This window comes from Tetrahymena thermophila, assembly GCF_000189635.1.
Source record: "Tetrahymena thermophila SB210 genomic scaffold scf_8254719, whole genome shotgun sequence".
Classification (NCBI taxonomy): Eukaryota; Ciliophora; class Oligohymenophorea; order Hymenostomatida; family Tetrahymenidae; genus Tetrahymena; species Tetrahymena thermophila.
In genome coordinates this window covers 759,413-781,362 of record NW_002476484.1, presented here as the reverse complement: position 1 = coordinate 781,362, position 21,950 = coordinate 759,413, and the positions used below count along the sequence as shown (strand labels likewise).

Sequence of the window (21,950 nt, the reverse complement as noted above, 5' to 3'; positions counted from 1 at the left end):
TCTGATGTTATGTTTCTTATGATTTCACTATTTCACCCACCTTCTGATTAATTTTGTCCAGATTATTAAATTTTTTTATTATATCATACATAAATAATGAATTTTGAAATTAAAAATCTTATTTATCTGTATAAAATTCAATTTTTAACTTATATTCCTAGATTTATATTTCTATTAACCATTCTTTTACCCACTAAAATTTGGATTACTAATGAATATCTTACAGCATTTCAATATATAAACTATTCCTTTTCCATTTTACTTTAGTTTTTTTAAAATGAAATTGGTAAGAACTGTTTTTTTTATCTAAATTAGCTGCATAAATATCTTAATCTAATAATCAAATTTTAACGTGTTGGTAATTAATATAAATAGACTTAAAAAATTTTTATTTTGGAAAGCTAAATAAATAAATATAAAATAGCTCATTTTACTCAATCCTTAAATCCTTAAGGAAATTAGCTCTTAATTTTTAGGATTTCAATACTTAAACTAATCCATTTTTATTTTATTTTAGTATTTTTTAATAATGAAGTTGGTAAGAGTTCTTTATTTTTTTGAATCTATATGAACAACAAAATTTAATCTAATAATCAAACTTAAATACGTTAGCAATTTACAAGAGTAAAGTAAAATAAATTTTATTTTTGGAAAAATAAATTAATAAATATGAAATAGGCTATTTACTTAAACACTCTTGATACTTACTTGCCTATAAATTTATAAAATTTTCAGCATCAACAATTTTAAATAAACATTTTTATTAAATGAGCTTTCATCTTAATTAAATTTATTGTTTATTCTAAAGAGATTTTGCTATAAGGTGACTTTGAATTTTAAGGATATTATTTTTATCATTTTATTTTAATCATAAAACTTAAATCTAAACAGATAATGAATATATTCGCCATATACATTTTAATTTTTATAATTCAAATTATTTAATTGTATATATAATTTTAGTAAATATCGAGGCTTTATTTCGAGGGTAAACTAAAAATAAAATTTTTAGAATATTGATAAATATTTCAAAAACAATTATTTTGTCTTTAGTAGATATAAAGCTTAACTATTAAGCGATTTTATATTACATCACACATTAAATAGTATAAATTCTATGATACACATTCTTAAATTAAAAACCTAATTTTTGATGTAATAAAAACGTATAATTAAGGTGGAGTCATCAAATAAAATACGAAATATTAATTAATCATTTGAATATTTTAATTTAAGATTTATAAACCTGTGAGTTAAGTTTTTACTAATAATTAATTTTAAATTAAAAAAATCAAAGATTTTTAAAAAATAGCTTATAAATTAGTGTTTAATAGTTAACTTTAAAATAATTTAAAATTAATAAACAAATATCTTTGTAAATGAAAATTTAAACATTAAGACAAACTTCTGTTTATTCTTTCTTTTTCTTTTAATTTCTTGTAAGTAAAAATAGAATTAAAACAACTAAAAATTAAAATATTTAAAACTATTTAAAGGCTCCATCCATAACATATTATAAACTATGAAAAAATCGATTTATTTATTTTAGTTTCTAATTCAGAAACTTTTAATAATTATGTTCAAGCTTAAATAAATAAATAAATTTTAAAATAAATGATTTTTTATGAAATTATAAATAATAATAATTTTTGACTCATTAAAAATTAGCTTTCTATTATAATTAAGGTTAGCTGTAAAGAATACACATGCAAGAAGGTGGTTGATTGATTAATTTTTAAATAAATAATATCCAGATAGATGAGAAAAAGAAGAAAAGATATGCATGAGATTATGCTAATTAAAATAACATAAGAATTAACTATTTATTTTTATAATTGATTTTAGTTTAAAAAGTGTCAAAATAATTTATTGAAAGTAAACATTAAAATAATAATAGGTAGTGGAAATGTCATCGACAATGATGAGCTAAATAGCTCTTATTTTTATAGATAGTTTTATAGTATTTTATATAGCTCATTCTTTAGTAAAGCTTTTAGCAAAAAAAGATAAAAAATTCACTCTTGTTTTAGTAGGCTTGGTTGCCGCTGTGCTTTTATCTTCTCATTATGTTCTGTATACAAATTTCGTTAAGGAATAAAATTATTTTGAATTCTTTGGTGTTGAAAGAGCTTACAATTCAGATATCCTTAATAAAAAATTAAGACAAACTTTAAGTTTGTATCACCCTGATAAGAATCCAAACAGTAGCTTGGAGTTATTTAACAGAGTTTCAACTATGCGTAATACTTTATCAGATCCTCATTACTAAAAGCTATATGATAGATTTGGTGAGTTTAAATATGTTGAACAATCAAAGCAAGCTGATTATCCAGGCACAAAACTTTAGTTAGCACTCTCAGGGTATGTTAATTCAATTTCTTTTTACTCTGTGCTCTTCATAGTTTCTGTTGTAATGAGTTATGGTCAGAAATTCTCTAAATACAGAATTTTATCTAGTTTGGTACTTTTAGGTTTATAGGCCTAAGATTTGATAATGCTTGCATAAGTAGATGATGCATATGAAGGAGTTAAATAAGGTTAAAGAATACCTAAATTTGAGGTAGCTAGAGATTTCTACGATGACTATATTCCATCATTTTCAATCTTTGAAAGATTAGTATTAATAAGATATTTATGCGTTGCCTTGCTTACTGCATTAAGATTATACTTCGACCTCTTGAAAGATGAAGTTGTTAATATTTATGAAGATTAAATTGATAAATAGCTTGATACAATTTATGAAAAATTGCTGAAGCAGATAGAAGTATTCAAGGTAAATCCTTAGAGTCCTCCTCCTTAACCAGATGAATAGGCCAAAGAAACAGACCCTCTTAACAAAGAATAACCTGCAAAAGTCTTTGATATTAAAGAATTTAGCAATAATAAAGAAGATTTACTCAAACTCAAAGAGTTGGCATTAAGACACAAGGAAGAAATTCCCAAAGATAGATTCTTATGGCTTAAAAAACTATTTAAATTTGGTCTCTTTTTACTGTTTATCTACTCATTTGTCTCACGCTATTTAGAAGATGACTCCCAAGACAATTAAAATTCATAACAGAGATATCAAAAGTAATAATAATAATAATAAAGATACTAGCATCACACATAGTTTGAAGAAGATGATATTTAATATTGAAAAATTTGACTCAAATAAATAATATTTCCTGTAACAGTTTAAAATTTTTAAACACTTTTTGGAGTTTAAAAAGTCTTTAAAAAAATATATTTTTGTAAAATTAAATTTTATAAAAATTAAAATTTTCAACTTTAAATTGTTTTCAAATTATTTTATGAATTATTTAATTGATTAATTAATTTATTTTATTCATCAAATTATAAAATAGATTTTAATTTACAATGCATTATATATAGTTAATTAGTGGTTTTAATTCATTTAATTATATGGTAGATTATATGCTTCAAATTGAAAAAAATTTCATGTATTGGTTGGTATTATATTAGTTATATGCAGTCTTTTCGCTTTCTGTAAGGCTATCGAAATATGGGTGCAAAAGAGCTTACTTTACTGATATTCTGTCTAAAGGATTAAGGGCTATCATTTACATAAGTAAGTCGCGAGCATCATTTTCTAAATTTTTAAATACTATAAAAGGATCTTAAGCATGGAAACGAGGGAATGTAGACTTAAAGTAAGGATAATCTTCTAATCCTTAAAATGTTTCTGAATTGGGAGTACCATGAAATTAAAAGATTTTAAATATGGCTTCTATTTCTGAATCACTTATAAATAAAGGTTTTTTTTCCATCAATTCATAGAATACGCAGCCAATACTCCACATATCTATAGCCAAGGAGTAAGTTTTTACACCCAATAAAATTTCAGGTGGTCTGTACCAAAGAGTTTCTACCTCATGAGTGAGCGTTTTGCTTGGTACTTAAAAAGTTTTAGCCAGACCAAAATCTGCTATTTTAACGTTTCCAGCCTTATCAATAAGTATATTTTAGGGTTTAATATCTCTATGAATGATTCTTCTTTAGTGACAAAAATCTAAACCGTTTAAGAGTTGATACATTATTAACTAGTTTTAAATTTTAAAAATTAGTAATAATAAATTTAACAACTTGTAATAAAAAATTACTTTTATATCATGTTATGTTAAATGTTTCATAGTTTCCAAATACTTCTTTAGATCATAGTCAACATATTCAAAAACAAGAAATAGTTTACTTTCCTCAATTTGATATATAACATCTCTTAATCTAATAAGGAACATAATTTAATGAATATAATTTAAATATATCTTTCATAGCTATGATGCAAAGAAATGCTGAAAAGAAAATAATAATCAATTAATAAAATATAAAAAATTACTTGACAATGTTTTAATGGTCGCTTAAATCCTTTAATATACAAATTTCTCTAAGGGCAGATTGAGGAATACCTTCTTATTCCTAATCTAATTTTACTTTTTTAATAGCTACTTGTGTGTTGGTTTAAGTATCAAATCCTTTGTAAACAATACCATAGGTTCCCTCTCCAATTTTTTGTAAGCATTTAAACCTATCAGGAATTTCGTTAAAGCATTATTTTTTATCTTCCTAGTGACCTAAGCTTACTTAAGATTGTAAAATATTAGTTGCCATTTATAGGTATGATTAAGTTTTATTTTTTTTTAATCAATAATTGAAGATATTAGAACCAAAAACAAAGAATTAATTATTTTAATTAATATCCATCACAAATTTAATTTTTAAAAAATTATTAGAAATGCAGATTATTTTCAAAATCTTTATTTGTTTGTTTGGTTAACGATTATATTTTTTTGAAATTTAACTGTGTCTTTTTTACTATTTAATTTTATAATTTTGAATATTTTTCAATTTGTTTTAGAAATTTTTTATTTATTTCTCTTTAAAATATTTCATTAAGTCTAAATTAAAGCAAATAATATCAAAAATAGATTAAAATTTTTAATAAAATTTTTTTAATTAAATTTTAAAAGTAATTTTTTCTTTTGGTAGTTATTTTAAAGGATATAACTGAATTGTAATTATATCACAAATATTAACATTATATAAGCATAAAAATATACATATATAAATACATATTAGAAAAAAAGCTTAGGAAATAAATAAAATTTGACATTTTGTAATTTTTTTAGTAAATTTACAAAATTTAAAGAAAATTTAAATTTAACGTTATTTGTTTGTTATCAATCAAATTCTTTCTTTTTTATTTGATTTACATATTCTGTAATGGTGCTGCTTAAATCACTCTCTTGATGATTTACCCAAAAATCTATTTTGTCAAAATTTTTACTTAAGAACTCTGCTTAGTTTTTAAAATCTACATACTTTTTTTAAAAAAATTAAGCGATTGATCAAGATAAAATTGTTTATTTTACTCCAATAATGTAAGTCTTTGGAACTCCCATTCTTTCTTCACATTCTCTAATAGGAGCAGCTGTTTACTGCAAGATATTTTCAGCTTTATCTAGCTACTCCTAAAAATCAATTAGAATAAATAGGAATATATTACAACTCTCTATCATCTATTGATACTCTTTGATTAAACTCATAATTATACGAACATGCTTACAATCCTAAAATCCTTTGCTAACCTAAGATATCTGCTTCAATTAAGATACAATCTAAGAATTATTGGTATAAACCAAAATGTTCTTTGATCTAGAATAATGCTATTATTTATTGATAAAAAATTCAAGCAAAACCTATTAAAAAAATAAAAAAGTACCTATTTCCTCCATACATCATCAGTAAGCCATTATCTTCTATGTGTTTTAGCTCTTGATTCGTTAATTTACTTTGGTAGTAAGTAGGAATGTATTTCGTCGTTATTTTAATAATATGTATAGGTAAATGGGATATCATATGTGCTTGCCCTTTTGCGTTCTACTGCCTCAATCTGATAATTTTCATGACGAGACTCATCATCTGCACTCTAAATACAGTCAAAGTTTTATTCAACAGCTTCCTTTTAAAGAGTTTGATTTATACTACTTTCCATCATTTTAGTATTCATTACACTAGTTGTCATTTGCGTTTAACTAGGAGTATTAGTTAAAACTGTATCGAACTCTCTTGAAACTCTACTTGGTGCATTGCTATCTCCATGTAAGCCTTATGATTCAAGCTAAGGAGAATCAGTAAATTATTATAATTGCATTTTCATTTTAAATGATTTTCTCAATTAGTATCCTGTAGAAGATGGATTAACACCTGACAATTTTTCAAGAATGCTTGTATTTTTTCTCATTTTAGCATTATTTCTGTTAATTTTTCTTCTTTATTAAGTATTTGATTGGCTGTTATCGCTCTCATCTCCTCCTGCACCATGGTTATTACCAGGAGTTGCAGCAGAACTTTAAGAATGGAATAAGTAGGGGCTATTTCTTAAATCCTTCATCTACTGAATAACATTAATCTAATTTAAATAATAAAAATATGTTAATTTATTTGAAAACAATTTAAATCTTTTAATAATCATAAAAAATAATTTTGTTCAAATTTTTAATTTTAAATAAGAAATATAAATATTTTTTTATTATTAAACCAAAAATTTTAGATAAAAACAGGATTTATTAAATTAATAAGTATCCAAAAAATCAAATTCAATTGATTGTTTTTTAAAAGCATTTCATAAAATAAATCTTGATCAGAAATATTATTCAAATTTTAATCTTAAGTGGACTTTTTTTAATGCTATGATTAGAAAATTAAATAGTGTTTAAAATATTGAACACATGTGATAAGTTAATATAAGTTTAAAGTAAATATTTAGTTTTAAAAATAATTACATCTTATCCTGAGAGTAATTTGGAGTGACTGATAATTTATTTAATAACTAATGAAGTATCTTAGATGAAAAGTGGTTTGTATAACTTAAGTGTTTCTTAGATTTATTTGCATACCATTTAAATTTTTTATTATTTTTCATCTATTTATTCATGTTCTTCTTCCTCCTCTTCTTCAATATTTTTTTTCTTTTCTAAAATTAGATTCTCAGATTTAAATTCGGTAACTTAAATATTATCTTCCTTTAGTAGGAATGCCTTGATGGGATTAATTAATCTATCTTGATTTTTAATATTGTTTCCAGTTTTTACTTCAAGTGGAGAAATAAGGCTTTATCCATTTTGACCTTTTTTACTTGAACTTTAGTTGTTGTTTTAGCTGTAGGATTTGGAAGAGTTTAGCACTGGAGGAGTACTATCTGGTATTTTCCTATAACTTGAGGAAGTTTTCTATTAATATTAACTGCTCGCTTATTTGTTATCAGATAAGAACAAGTCTTTCTTTTCTTCTTCTTCACTTGTATTATTTTCTTCTTAAATTCTCTATGAAACTTATCTTGAAAGAGAGCGAACCTTATTTGTGCTGCCTACAATAATTTCATCTGTGAATTATTTTGATTAGGGTTGGGCTCCAATTATTGATGTCCTTCTTCTGCCTTGTTTATGAATGTTAGAATTCAAAGGCATAGCTTTAGGTGATTAAGCTCCCATTTTTTACAAATTGAATAAATCACTTGACTTTTTTATACTATCCCTGTGATCTTTATGATAGATAGAAGATGGATTTGAAATAGGAATTTATGGTATTCCTGAAGAAGAACCAGAATTACAAGAAATCTATGAATTTATGCAAATTGTATCATCACTTTCCTTTTTAATTGGTTATAAGTTGTTTCCACTCGATTAATTAGTGATCTGAGGTTTATTTATAGATGGTTATGAATTAACTCCTTGCTACGACGAAGGGATATTGGACTAGCTTAATGAAAGTTGCTCTTAAAAAATAAAACAAAATCAAAATAAATATTTCAAATAATAATTTTTTACATGAAGAATCGATTTCCTTATTTGTTGGTATTTTATTTATCCTAGATTGCTGTTGAGCTCCTGAAAACATTTTATTGTGAAGTGCTTTAGTCTTAACTTTACGAATTGTCTTTTTTGCCTCTTTTTCATCATGATATTACCACAAAAACATATTTTTCTAAAGACTAATCGATATAAATAAATATTTAAATAAAATAATTGCATGAAGAATATTCTAAAATAAATTTTGAAATACTTTATTTTTGGATCTCTTGCAAATGATAGATTCAAAGGAGCAGGACATCTTATTGTATTTTTTAAATTATTTTTTTAAGTCATTGCTTTCGTCATAGTAGTTCCTAAGCGCATACTTAAAGTACTCTCATTGCTACTACTGTATTTTCCAGGAAATGTTTGCATTGAAACAGGTTAAACACTAAGTGAAATGCTCAAGAGATAAATGTTTTAATCATTTTTACTTTTGGGATTACTTTCTATATCACCTTAGTGCTCATCATTACTATCATGGTGTGCGTCACTGATTATAATATCATGATATTATTTTTTTTCAAGGTCAAATTCACCATCATATCTCTTTAGCTGCAAGAAAATAAGGAATAGATTAACGTAATCTTTACCTTAATTAAGCAAATCAGAGGGATTGATAAAATCGTTAGCATCGATATTTCTTACTTTTTTGAATACTTTCTAAAGCAATCTCTCTGTTTCAGGTAAACAATGGAATTCAAAAATAAAAAGTAGATCGAATATTTCGTTTCTCCTAATTTATTTAAGTTTGCAATCTATTTTGAAATCTTATTTCTTATACACTGGTTCTGCTGCATTTCTAGGTACCTAACCATCCTAGCCTAATTTAGGACTATTTTTGAAAGTTAACGAATCGATATTCTTCTACTCATGCTTTTCTTCAATAGGTTGTATTATTAAATCTAAAATGCTCACCATCATCTTTTTTTTTTCATATTAAAGTTTTAATTTAAAATTAATTTTGAATTTAATTTTTTTATAAAATAAAAATGGAAAATTAAATTTGATAAAGGTTATTGTGAAAAATTACATGGTGAAATAGAATATCATCTGCTATGACTTCATGTGATGGGAAGGAGCCTTCAAACTAAACTTTAATTTAATTGACTAAGTGCAGTTTTTTTACTAAGATGATCTCGACAGCTTAAATTATGTTAGCTTTTATGTTGAATTCATTTAAGTTTTTCTACTCAATTTTATGGAATTCGTTATTTAGCTTTCTGATAAAATAAAGATAGATGTATTATTAATGATATTCATAAATGCATTTAGACAACTCTTTTAAGTCATCATTTTTTATGACATTCAAAGAAACCATATTGTACCATTTCAAGTAATCACGTTCAAGCTGACTAATATTATCTGAAGAGTTTTTAAATAAGAGATCATAATAATATTCATTAATTTGAACCATTTCTGAGACTTTTGGTTATTTTTCTAAAATAATTTGTATCATCTTGCTGCTTTTCCACATTATTGGTCCCATTAAAAGTTTATAATAAACTTTTTGGTAATTTTCTGTCTGTTGTAGTCCAACTGTTTCAATTTATTCATAAACAGACTCTTCCGTTTAGTTTGACTAATTATTGAGATTTATTCCTTTCCCTAAGCTTTCGTCAAGCCATACTTCTAATTCTATTTCCTTGTCTTGCTGAATGACTTCTTACACCTTTTTTTAGAATTAAATAAATTATTTTTATAATTATCTATTTTTTTTAATTTATAAATTCAATATTTTTGGTATTTAAAATAAACTCTATTCCTAGCTTTTAAATTTATTTAATTAACTTATTTATTTAATATTTTATAGAGGCTTACCTTTTCTTAAATAATAACTCCCTTGCTTTAGAATTTTTTGTCTCTTGCTGCATTTGCTGCACTGGTGCTTTGTTGTTCCTTGTTTTTGAATAGTTGACTTAAATTTGTAATTCGCTCATTCACTTCTTCGCAGCTTCTTATAAAATGTTAGCCTTTTTCATTGTAGAAAACAATTTGCATGTGCTAGTCGATAATAAAAAAGGTAGTCATGTTTTTTAAAGAGAGGTAGGAATTGCTTTTATCTGACTTCTAAAAAGAGTTTATAAATATCCAATACCTTCTCATAATTCTATTTATGATATAACATATAGTAATAGTTAAAAGAGTATAACTGCAAATCAAGTTGCTTGAAGAGTAAAAGAATTCAAATAACGTTGTCTCATATAAGTTATTTATATTACAATAGCTTTGGTAGGGCATTTGCTTTCTAGCACAATCAAATTATTCTTTCTCTCTGCAAAGAATCATAGCTTACAATATAGAATTTTAAAAGAAGGTTAGCGCTAAGCATTGTAAAGGAGTAGTAATAATAATGGTATTTTAAATAATTATTCCTATTTATCCAAATATTTGCCAAAGTTCTATATCAACTAGGTTCTTGTCCAACAACATAAACTAAATAGTTATTAATTCAAAAAAAATAACGATCAAAATTGCTAATCGTTGCAAATGGTACGATTTCTTATTCCTAAACGTATAACCCATTAAATAAGACACTACCAGTAATAATATTAATCCCAAATCCTAGTAATTTAAAAGCTCTTTCAAGTGAAACCAAGGTATAATCTTTGCTAAACTCGTGATAATCACTAAAATTTACGTTTATTGAAACAAATCTAAATTTATGTAAAACATAGTTTCTTAGATGAAAGTCTCTTCCGATTTAGGATTCAAAAATTTCCCATATTTATCCTAAAAATAACAACTTTTATTAAGGTACTAGTTGTACAAAGTGCCCTTTTTAAAGCCTGCACTTGCTCCACCTCCTCCTCTTCTTTAAGATTTCATATTTATAATTTATTAATTAAATGATTATAAATAATATTTATTTTAGTGTATTTCAAACTATTAACAATCAATCCTAATTGCACTATAATATAAACAAAATTTATTCTTATTTATCTTACTATTTATTAATTTATATATATATATAATTATTGATTGATTAATTATCTCAATATATAATCTCTTCTTTATGTATTCATTTTTTAAGTAGTTTATCCAATTTATTAAACAACTAACCAACTAACCGTTCATTCATTGCATTTGTCTTAAGCAATAAAATTAGATTTATTTTGTAAAATTTAAAATCATAGTTTAAAATTTATTATTTAAAACAATTTTAAGAAATAAAATTGAAGCTCGATTAAAATTACATTTTATTATTAAATTATTTGAAATAAATTAACCAATTGAATTATTCACTACCCTGCTTAAAATAAAATTTATAATTCATTATCTTATTTTAAATAAGATAACTTAAATAGTAAGAGTATTTTAACAAAATCAAAGTTTTACTCATTCATAATTAGATTAAAGAAAACATTTAGCAATGATTTTTGATTGTTTCAAAGTTAACTGAAGGTTACATTAGATTTAAAAAACTATTAATTAATTTAAATTTAATGTATTGAATTATCCAATATTAGACTTCATATTTACACTGGTATATATAAGCATCACTGTCATAACACTTCAAATATTAATTTCCTTTCTATATATGATTTATTTGTCAGTTTCAATGCTTTAAAAAGTTTACCTAAAATTTAAAATAATAAATTTTGTTATTTAATTCAACTAAATAACTGTATTAATTAATATTTTCTATTTAAATTTAAAGCAACTTTGAGTTTAATACTTAATTTCTGTAATCAATGTTGCATGAAAATCTAAATTATGTTTTAAAACTATACTCTGACCAATTAAAAATAAAATTCTATTTTTAAACAAACAATACTATTTTTAGTTTAAAAAATAAAAGAGAAATTTAATTATTGAAACAAAAGTAAAAAAATTAGATTTAAATTAAATTTTTAACTGAAAAAATTAGCAAATTTAATTTCTCATTTTTTAGATTGTATTTATTGAAGTAGAAATGCAAAACAAGAATGTAGAAGAATTATTAATTAATTAATATTTTTATTTGTTTTGTTTTTTTTGGTTTGAAGGATTTAATTTTAATTTATTAAATTAAAAATTGAAAGAAATTTCCTAAAGATATTTTAATTTTTAGGCAATTAAATCTATTGATATTGTCAAGAAAGTTTAACTAAAAATACGCTACAAGGAGATTTATTAGAATTTTAAGAAAGCAAGCAATAAAGAGTAAATAAACTTAAAATAGAAACTATGAAAAAAAACGCATCTAAAATTTTTAACAGACTCAAACTAATCCAAAATAAATAATAAAGTGTTCAGTTTGGTGTTAATAGATTGAAACCTCTTTATGACTTTTCTGCCAAAGGGATTGCTGAAAATATAACCACAATAAAAAGATATTATCAAGATGTTGCTTATATAGGACCATCTATCTCCTCCTTTCTTCAAGATATACCCCATAGTATGGTATTTCTGAAATTTATTTCTTTCAATATTCGAACAAGGTTTTCTATTTTTATTTGATCATATTGAAGTAATTATTTTATCTAATAATTTTATAATTATAATCATACAGATCTTGATCTCAAAAATTTGTTTATTTGTGATAGCACTGAAGAGCTAGTTAGGGAAAGCCTACAAGAAATTGATTTAATTGCTCCTTAAATAAATTTATATAAAAAATTCCCTGATTTAAAAATTTATCCTCTTATTGTAGATGAGGAACTGTTTCCTTTTAAATCAGAATCCCTTGATATGGTTATTTCTAACATGAATATGCATTACGTCAATGATTTGTCTGTAGGGTTCTCTAGAATTTTAGATTCTTTGAAGCCAGATGGCACTCATATAGGTAATAAGCGAATTTAACAAATCAAATTGTATTAAAATTCTTTGAGTTTTTTTTTAAATTTAATCTATTAAGATGAAATGAGCACATTTTTATTTAAAAAGATAGAAAATCATATATTTATATTGTATATTTTTTGATATAGGAGCAATATTAGGAGAAGAAACACTGCAAGAACTAAGAATTGCATTTACTTTAGCAGAAAGCGAAAGATGTGGTGGTGTGAGTTAGCATGTTAGTCCATTTGTTACAATTACTGAATTAGGAAATTTGATTACAAGATTATCTTATAATCTACCAACCGTCTTTTCTGAAAAGAGAATGCTTTACTTTGAAAGTTCTGTTGATCTAATGCAGTTTTTGTACAAATTTATATAAAATTCAAAATTAATTATAATTATTTTTATAAATATCAGGCAAGATTGTGGAGATAACTCATGTCTTCTTGAAAAGAGAAAAGGAGTTTTAAAAGATACACTTTTAGGAAGTATTGCTATATATGATTCACTCTTTAAAGAAATAAATGATCCTGAGTATAAAAATTAGATATTTAGTACATTTGAAATAATAAGCTACGCTGGCTGGAAATATCATGAAAGTTAGCCAAAACCAAAGAAAAGAGGTAGTGCAGAATTCAGCTTGAAGGACCTAAGTAAAGAAATAGTTGATATAGATCCTGAAGCTGCCTAAAGAATGAAATCAGGTGAAATACTTGAAGAAGGGGATGGGCCAGACGAGGCTGACCCTTTACAAGATTTATAAAATGAAAATGAGTTAGAGCCAAAAAAGAAAAATTGAAATATAGTTTATAGTGAATTAAAATGAAATCGATTTATAAAAAAGTAATAAATATTCTATATAGATAGCTAAAGTATTTTATCAGATTTTAATTGCTGAAAGAAGCATCGAAATAAGTTTTCTTTAAAATTTATACATTATTAATTAATATAGTTATTTATATATTTTTTTTTCTTTAAAAATTAAAATTAAATGATTGTGTTTTGTGATTTTTAGTTCATCATTTTCAAATCTGATACATTTTAAAAATTAGTTTCCTTAATGTGTTAAATAAAGCAAGCAATTTATTTAACAATATTTTATATTTTCAAAAATTTAACAAATTTTACAAAAAATTTTAGATTAACTACAAAATAAATAATTAGTTATTAAGATAATTTATAAGTATTGCTTACGAAAATATAGCAAATAGACATAAAATTAAAAAAATGGATCTTTTGAAGAAGAGAAATAGCAGAAACATTATCGGTAGCAAATGTAGAGCATTTATTTTTCCTTTTTGAAAAGAGTTTATTTTAGTATTTTAAATTATGATAAATAATAGCTGTGTAAAATATCAATGCTAGGAAAGAAGACTTAAAAGACCAAGACCCAGCAGATATTTAAGAAAAGGAGTATCAGAATTATAAGCAATTTGACACAGAATTTTCTCAAATACTGTAGAGACTTTAGCAGCTTTAGTCCAAAGAGCAATTGCTAAAACTTAAGTAATTTATTTTATGGAAGAAAATAAATAATTAAGCAATAATGTTTATATAATAGTGATAATTAGATTAAAGAGTTATGTTAGAAAATTTATATTTTAATATTTGATTGGTAGAAGTAAACAAAAGAAAACTAAGAGATTTATTGTAGGGAAAGTCTGCTCTAGGGTTTGATTTCTTTACTTATAAATTTGCAAAGTGTTAAGGGAAGAGTAAGAATCTTAAAGTAGAGTTTATAAATGTTTAGAGTGATAGGATACCAAAGAATTGTTGACCCTAATAATGAATGTACCGAAACAATAATGACAACTTAAGATTATTTAGAATTGGTTATAACTGTGCTGAAGGAAATATTTAACTACACTAAAGACAAGGATATAATTTCTATTCTTGTAGAAGAGGGAATTTTTGGTGAAGTTGTTGAAACATTGCAATCTTTAAAAGCTTATATTACTTCTAAATATAATTAAATAACAGGAATAGATATTCTTTATATTTTCATATAAATTCTTAAAAACTTAGCAAATGAAGAAAAACTTAGATATAGATTTTTTGAAAAGCGTGCAATGGACATAATTTCAGGTTACTTGCATCACTTTGAGCTTACCTAGGATGAGGTAAATATTAAAAAAATAATAATTATCTTTAAAATTAAGATTCATTTTTTTGTTGTTTGAGCTAAAAAAATATTTATTGTTGCTATAAAAATATATTTTTAACAATTAATTAGAAGGAAGAAGAAAGAGACTAAAAAATTATGAAGCTTTATAGCTAAATTACTGCTCTTTTAAGAAACTTAGCTGTGGATATTAATTGTACAAAAGTATTCTTAGAATTCGGAATTATCGATAAACTTTGTTTATCAATTGTACTTTATCCAAATGAATAAAACGAACTCATGCTAAACACAATGAGAATCTTGTCTAAAATATCTTTGAATAAAGAATGTTCATTGAAAATATTTGAAAACCAGGATTGTATCAAAAATATCTGCTCTTTATTTAAGATTTTCAAAACCAACATTTTTATAATAATTCGTATTTCGTTTATCTTTGCAAACATAACCACTTATAATGAGTCTATAAGAAATATGATTTACTTTTAGTTTAATGCCTTTAAGGATATTTACAATTGCTTTGAATATTATGCTTAAAGAGAACTTACTCCATTAAAAAATGAAACTGTAGATAAACTAGGTCTTTCTACAGCTGCTTGGGATTTTAAAATCATGCAAAAAGAGTAATTAATCAATCTTATTTTTTAAATGATTTTTAAAAACCTTAATTTAAAATTTTATTTAATTTTGTTATTTTAAAAATAATTTTTTAAATATTAATTGAGTGTTTTACTGGATTTAATATTTTATTGATTATTTTCACTATATTGGCTATTTTATAAATTTAGCTATTTAATTAAACTTTGTTGAAAAGCTTAAAGCAACAATTTAAAAACTTTAATAGTAAAATTTTTTAATTTTTTTATTTTATTAAAAAATCCATTTTTGTGTGATATCAATAAAATTGTTTTTTAAATGAATATTTATAAAATATATTTAAATAATCAGATCAGATTCAGAAGCTTTAATTAAATTATTGCGTTTAATAGCAAATTTAATGACTGTTTAGGAAATAGGGACACATTTAATCACTAAAAAAGGAGTGTATTATCATGACTTGATAAAGAAATGCAAGCTCATCCTTTAAAAATACAAAGATATAAATGAAAAAAATTAAGAAATAATTAACTGTGTTTTGAGTTGTCTTGCTAATGTTTCTTTTTATGATAAGCAAGCAGCACTTACAAATGATTTTGAATAAAAAAATATGAAGGCTGAGCTTGTAATTCAAATCGGAAGCTACATTATGCAAAATGATAGTGAGGATATATGCTGTGAAGCTCTTCGTGTATTAAGCAATTTGAGTAGATCAAAAGACCTCATTAAGTAAATAATTAAATTCAAATTATTAGATGCAGTTATACTCTTGTTAGACTCTAATTCTAAGGATATTGTTTATTATGCTATTGGTACTCTCATCAACCTCACAAATTCAGAAGACATTAAGTATTTTTAGTTTTTTTTAATCAGATTGTAAGTATTATTTTAAATTAACTTAGGAAATTAATGGATAACAGTGTTATGGATAGTTTATTATAAATAGTAGAAGATTGCACTTTAGATGACAATGATTTGATTTCTATTACTTTAAAGGTAGATTAATTTAAAAAGAGTGTATTAAATTAAATAATATAATTTAAATAAAATAGTGCGTTGGAAACATAATGGAAAACAATAATAAAATTCAGTAAGATTACACTAAGAAGATTGAAGCTGCTCTTATGAAGTATGGTGAAGAATGTGATATAGTTATTGTAAGATATAATTATTTAGAAATTTATTATTATTGTAAATAAAAAATTAAATGATATTTCTATTTAAATAGTCTCATACAAAGTAAGAAACTGACAAAATAACTGAAATATATGAATTGAGAGGACTGATAAATTAAATTCTTAATAGCATGCCTGAAGAGATGTATGCTTGTCTTGTACCAAGTAACAAAATAACAATCTAAATTACTTATTTTTTTATTATTAAGCTCATCTAAATAATAAATGCTTAAACTTATAACTTTTTTTAAAAAAGATTGTGGAAGAAAGTTTAAGGAGCACAGTGAATATATAAAACATATGCAAAGAAGACACAATTTGTGAGGAGTTCTAAGAAATGATACACAAAAAATTTTTAATTAATTAGACTTTAAAAACAAAAATAATAATATTCTATTTTATAAAATTAATTAATCTATTTTATACATTTATTTATTTTCTTTCTTTCTTTCATTGTAAGTAATATTTTTAATATTCTTGTGAAAACTTATAAAATCAGTTTGTTTTATCACTTTTATATCCATATGATGGATTTCGACTGTGGTTGCTTTGAGTAAATATTTCAAACTAATTCCTGCGTTAGTAAGGAGTAGAGTTTAAATCTTATTTATTTTGTGAATAATCTTGGTTTTAATGTGTTCGTTAATTTTTAATTTCTGAAGATATCTTTAACAATTCAATCACTTTGCTACTTAGATATTCTAACTAGGTTTCTGAATTTCCTATTCGTTCATCAAAGCTGTTAAGACTTTCTTCGAATGTTTTAACTGCTTAACTGATATTATTGATAGATTCTTTAATTTCTTCATGATTTTAAGATTCGCTTTCATTTTTTATATTAATCTAAGAAGATTATCTTGCTTTGTTTGTTTGCTTTTGGTCTACCACTTCTCTTGATAAATAATTTATACTTTTTTTGTTTGATGAAGACAGCTGATGATTTAAAGCACTTTTACTTGCAGATAATACTATATTTTCCTTAAAAACCTAATTCAAGTCTAATTATTCGCAGCTATAAGCGTCCTTTAATTATTTTTAAAGCATTTAGTTGAGTTTTATTTTGAAAATTTTACTTAACATTGAATACAATCTTCAAATAATAGAAATTTCATTCTTATCAAATCATAAGCTTCAGTTGTTGCAATATACATTCTTCCTATTTCCGATTTACAATTTCTGCACAAAAACATTTCGTAAACACACAATTCAGTTACTGCATTAGAATTGTCTTAGTTTTACTCAGAAATAAACTTTTATTCCGATTTAATAACACTTGATATACTACCTTCAAGGGAAATAAATTTAATTTCATCTATAACATAAATGGATTAAATTTTATTAGTTATAGATATAAAGTTGAGGCATTTTTTGCATTAAATAATTCCTTGTGTTTGTTGGTATTACATGCTATTTATTGTTAATTAACAGACAGACAAACTACAAAAATAAAATAGTGATGTATGCTAATTTTTTGACTAAAAAGATATTTTATTAAAAAACTTACAATTTTTAAATAGTAAAAAATAAATTTACAAAAATTAATTAATTAATTGGAATACTTTTAGAAATTATTTAAGTAAATTTGATAGAAAATTAAGTACAAGATAGATAGTATATAAATGAAATACTTTGACAAATTGAAATAAAATAATTTAAATAATAATTTATATAATTTTTATTAATTGATTGAATTAATAAATCATTTTAATTTAGTTGAGGATTGTTTGAAATAATTTTTAATTTTAATTAATTTTTTTCTCAGTTTTAACCACTTGAATTTGATTTATTCTTGTAAAAGGTAAATAAATTTTGTTATTATGTTTCTTATTGATCAGGATTTTCTTCAATTAATATATTTTAATTAAAAGTATGTTTATCATTATGATGTTGTTAGTCTTAGGAAATTATTTTATTTTATATTTTTTGCTTTATCTTTTAAATTTAAAGTTTGTTCATCGAACTAGTATTTTATAGCTTTGTAAATGTTGCAGTAATATTGTTTGGATCGTTTAAATTGTAAAGGGAGAAGATTTGTTCTTTTGTTAAATCATTTGTTGATTTTTATATGAATTTAAACGAATCATCATTTTCTTCTGTTTTTAATCTTGATAAGTTTCGGCTACGAATAACTTAATTCTCTTAATTATTAATTTAATTTTATTCTATCTGAATCGAGTTGTTTTTTCCTTTAGATTTTTTTATTTCCTTTATTTTTTATTCCCATAGTTTTTTTTATTCAGGATTTAGAGATTACAGTGGATTAAGAGTAAGTAAATTGGCATCTTTTTAATTATCAATGACAGATTATTTTCTACTTTGATCTTTAGGTTAAATTGTTTAGCCTGAGCTTAACTTTTATGGAAATATTACGTGAGATTACTAATCAATAAATTATTAATTAAATGGATTTTGATTTAGCTAATAAGGTTAACATTTAAGGTATTTTGATGAGGTTATTTGAGATTACATTTAGCTTTTTACTGTATTATTTGGGTCGTTTTTCTGCTATTTTTAAAGGAGTTGCTAATATTATAGTTATTACTTTTACTGAGAAAATTGAGTTTAAGGGAAGTTAAGAGGTTTTTATTAAAGAAGTTAATTTACTGAGGAATTTTACTTTCTTTCTGAGAGTGACTATAATGATTTGTAAATTAAGCTTTTTCCCTTTTGAAAATTTTATTGTAAATTATGAAAGTTGTATTCGCTCTAATGGTCTTTTTCGTATGTGAAAGCCTTGTTATTATTTTCCTACTTCAAAATATTTTGATTGTTTTGCTGTACTTTTAAGTAGTAGTCTTTTGAATCAGATTCATTATCTGTTTTCATAATTTAATTCATTCTAAGGACAGTTTAGAATTCATCACTTTAAGTGCTTTGAGCAAGATTAAAATTTTAGAATTATTTTTATTTCATATACACTTTTGCAGTATCGTCAGAGAAGTTTTAAAATAAATTATAATGATCATTATTCATGTAATTATTAGAGTTTGGTTGAGCGAATAGCTGATTTTTACTTTTCCTTGAAGTTAGTTCAGAAAAGTTTCTTAATATTTACTTCTTTATAGCTGATTCATTTCTACCTAAAATATCAAAAAAATAGATTTGTTTATTAAAAAAAATTTAATTAAATTATTACTTGAATAACATTCATAAAATTCTTATTTTTAATCAGGAGAAACATTTGATCTTCTTGTGAATAAATCAAAATCCACTTTAGGAACTTAAAAATTTTAAATCCTTCCACTTGAAGTTTCTGGCTTTTAATTGATAAAAATACTCTTTACAAAATTTTTGGCTGAAGTATCTGTCATATTGTTTTTCGCTTTATAGATTTATCTGTCTCTTGAAAGCGTTTATGAATCATTATTAGCTGTTATCTAACCAATGTTAATTTACCTTCTTTGTTTGTTATTTTAAATGCCCTGATAAAATTAAATAAATTTTGAGAAAAGAGTTTTCTGAATTTATAGCAAAATCCCACTCTCACTTTTACATTAAAATAAGCAATTATTAAAACTCTCAATCTGCGGCTATTATTTTGATTCGAACTAATCTTGATAATCATTTTCAGAATTGACATTATTAAATTTGAAAATCTCCTATTAATGATTGGTTGCGATCACATCCCCGTGATTATATTCTTGTGACTATTAACATTTTAATTTAATGTTAAACTAATTTATAAATTTATTTAATTTATCTACCGTTGAAATTCCTTGATTTGATTACAGTTTAGGGAAGGAGATTTTACTCTTTTTATCACTAATTTTCAATGTTTCTTCTTCAAAATACAAGATTCTCTACAAATTAAAAAACACTTTAACAACAAATAAATATATTTTATTTTACTTAAAATTTCCCTTAAAGTACTATCATGTAATTCTCAAAAGAACATTTAAACTCTTCCTGATGCATGTAATTAAAAATTTTAGAGCTTGCAATTATTCTCAAGATGTTTTGTTCAGATAATAAAGAAAAAAAGCTTAAGTCTCTTAAAGCACAAACACATTTTTGAATCAGATCTATAATTTTTTGCCCTAATATTGCTTATTCTTAGTTCTGTATATCAATTTTCGCTATTATAGACTCCTCTAATGCAACTAATGTCTTAGCAACTCCAGTTTGTCTTGCAAATTGAACTAACCCAAAGCTACTACCAGCTTCATATATTCTTCCTACCTTCGTGCTTTATGCTGGCTTAACTTGCAACTTTCCCTTTAAGACAACTATTAAACAAATCTGAGGATTATCTATTAAAAATAAAAATATATCATTAATATAATTATGCTTATTTTTATTCTTTGTCTATAAAAAAACAATGATACATTCAATAAATACCTTTATTTAAAACAATATGATTCTGACTACATATGTAATACTACATTTTTTCTTACATATCCTTCAAATCCTTGTAGCTTATTTCGTAATTAAATGGAAGAGATTCAAAAATCTAATTTAAATTTGTCCGTCCTACATATTTATCAGAAGCTACTTAGCTCAATTCCAATTAATACTGTTTAATTTTTATTTTAAAAACCCTAAATATATGCTCAGAAGTTATATTATGTATACCATTTTATTTGCCTGTTTAAAATATGTATATATCTTTGTAAGATGAAGCTATCTATTTAAGAGCTAATTCCTCTCAATGATTTTTTTAAGTCTTTATTTGGAATTTAATTTATTTTTACAAGTCTTAAAAAGCTTTTTAATATCTTAAATTTCTTAATTATATCAAACAGCTAACCACTCGCTCACTAACTAACGAAGCAATAGTATAATTTATACAATAACTATAGGTTATTGTTGTATTATAAAGTGTACTTAATTATATTTGTAATACAAAATTTATCTATAATTTTAAGATTATTCAAATTTTCATCAGAAATATATTGAAATAAAGTATTTTCTTACATTATTTGTTTATTTTTTTATAGAAAAAAACCATTAATTTTAAATAATAGTATTTATTTTCATCTAATTAAATAAAGAAATTAAGATTATTTCAAAAATAAAATGAATTTACTCATTTTTAATCGAAATATTTAAAATTTATTTATATATTATTATTTATACATTAAAAATTTTTTTAAATTCATTTTAGAGATAATAGTTTTTTATTAACAATAATGTATTTTTAATGTCTCAATATATTTCTTACACTTTTATGATTTCTTTGCATAATTCCTAATTTTTTAGATTAATTTTAAGCTTTTTTGTTTTGACTAAATATTTATATTTTTTAAATTGTAAAATTATATATAAAAGTAACCAATAAACTACCTATCAATTAAGAGGATTGTATAAAATTTTAATTAGCATTAGTAAATTATTTGCTATATTTTTATAATAATTATTAAAACTACCATATTACTTCTATTTAACACCAACATAAAATTGAGGTATTCCCCATTTTAATCAAAAAAAAATAATAGTAAATAA

General features: G+C 23.5%; 7 protein-coding genes across 7 annotated transcripts; 3 read left to right on the top strand and 4 right to left on the bottom strand. All coding sequences in view use genetic code 6, as the record gives it.

The window, feature by feature from the left end:
- Positions 1-1,906: 1,906 nt before the first annotated feature.
- On the top strand, positions 1,907-3,139 carry TTHERM_00784280 (DnaJ domain protein; the record flags this gene model as incomplete). Its single annotated transcript, XM_001011486.1, has 1 exon — positions 1,907-3,139. One exon carries the CDS (start codon positions 1,907-1,909, stop codon positions 3,137-3,139), a length of 1,233 nt encoding a protein of 410 aa, XP_001011486.1.
- A 283-nt stretch (positions 3,140-3,422) lies between these two features.
- Positions 3,423-4,608, bottom strand: TTHERM_00784290 (cyclin-dependent kinase-like Serine/Threonine kinase family protein; the record flags this gene model as incomplete). The annotated part of the gene is made up of 3 exons (XM_001011487.1): positions 3,423-4,043; positions 4,104-4,224; positions 4,337-4,608. 3 exons carry the CDS (start codon positions 4,606-4,608, stop codon positions 3,423-3,425), a joined length of 1,014 nt encoding a protein of 337 aa, XP_001011487.1.
- A 354-nt stretch (positions 4,609-4,962) lies between these two features.
- Positions 4,963-10,782, bottom strand: TTHERM_00784300 (transmembrane protein, putative). Its single transcript, XM_001011488.2, has 8 exons — positions 9,672-10,782; positions 8,884-9,522; positions 8,062-8,774; positions 7,827-7,990; positions 6,783-7,774; positions 5,720-6,409; positions 5,370-5,663; positions 4,963-5,318 (listed from the first exon to the last, which is right to left on the bottom strand). The coding sequence occupies exons 1-8, from the start codon at positions 10,677-10,679 to the stop codon at positions 5,178-5,180; spliced, it is 4,641 nt and encodes a 1,546-aa protein (XP_001011488.2). The 5' UTR covers positions 10,680-10,782; the 3' UTR covers positions 4,963-5,177.
- Positions 10,783-12,020: 1,238 nt separating this feature from the next.
- TTHERM_00784310 (SAM-dependent methyltransferase) lies at positions 12,021-13,416 on the top strand (the record flags this gene model as incomplete). Its single annotated transcript, XM_001011489.1, has 4 exons — positions 12,021-12,231; positions 12,346-12,621; positions 12,764-12,980; positions 13,035-13,416. The coding sequence occupies 4 exons, from the start codon at positions 12,021-12,023 to the stop codon at positions 13,414-13,416; spliced, it is 1,086 nt and encodes a 361-aa protein (XP_001011489.1).
- Positions 13,417-13,844: 428 nt separating this feature from the next.
- On the top strand, positions 13,845-16,832 carry TTHERM_00784320 (zinc finger, C2H2 type family protein; the record flags this gene model as incomplete). The annotated part of the gene is made up of 9 exons (XM_001011490.2): positions 13,845-13,893; positions 13,961-14,123; positions 14,179-14,737; positions 14,851-15,359; positions 15,685-16,182; positions 16,236-16,329; positions 16,386-16,490; positions 16,562-16,673; positions 16,765-16,832. 9 exons carry the CDS (start codon positions 13,845-13,847, stop codon positions 16,830-16,832), a joined length of 2,157 nt encoding a protein of 718 aa, XP_001011490.2.
- A 171-nt stretch (positions 16,833-17,003) lies between these two features.
- On the bottom strand, positions 17,004-17,914 carry TTHERM_000784319 (FAD/FMN-binding family oxidoreductase; the record flags this gene model as incomplete). Its single annotated transcript, XM_012796536.1, has 2 exons — positions 17,004-17,531; positions 17,582-17,914. The coding sequence occupies 2 exons, from the start codon at positions 17,912-17,914 to the stop codon at positions 17,004-17,006; spliced, it is 861 nt and encodes a 286-aa protein (XP_012651990.1).
- Positions 17,915-18,266: 352 nt separating this feature from the next.
- On the bottom strand, positions 18,267-21,242 carry TTHERM_00784330 (FAD/FMN-binding family oxidoreductase; the record flags this gene model as incomplete). The annotated part of the gene is made up of 6 exons (XM_001011491.2): positions 21,081-21,242; positions 20,847-21,021; positions 20,358-20,758; positions 20,213-20,308; positions 19,645-20,155; positions 18,267-19,588 (listed from the first exon to the last, which is right to left on the bottom strand). The coding sequence occupies exons 1-6, from the start codon at positions 21,081-21,083 to the stop codon at positions 18,267-18,269; spliced, it is 2,508 nt and encodes an 835-aa protein (XP_001011491.2). The 5' UTR covers positions 21,084-21,242.
- Between the last annotated feature and the right edge of the window lie 708 nt (positions 21,243-21,950).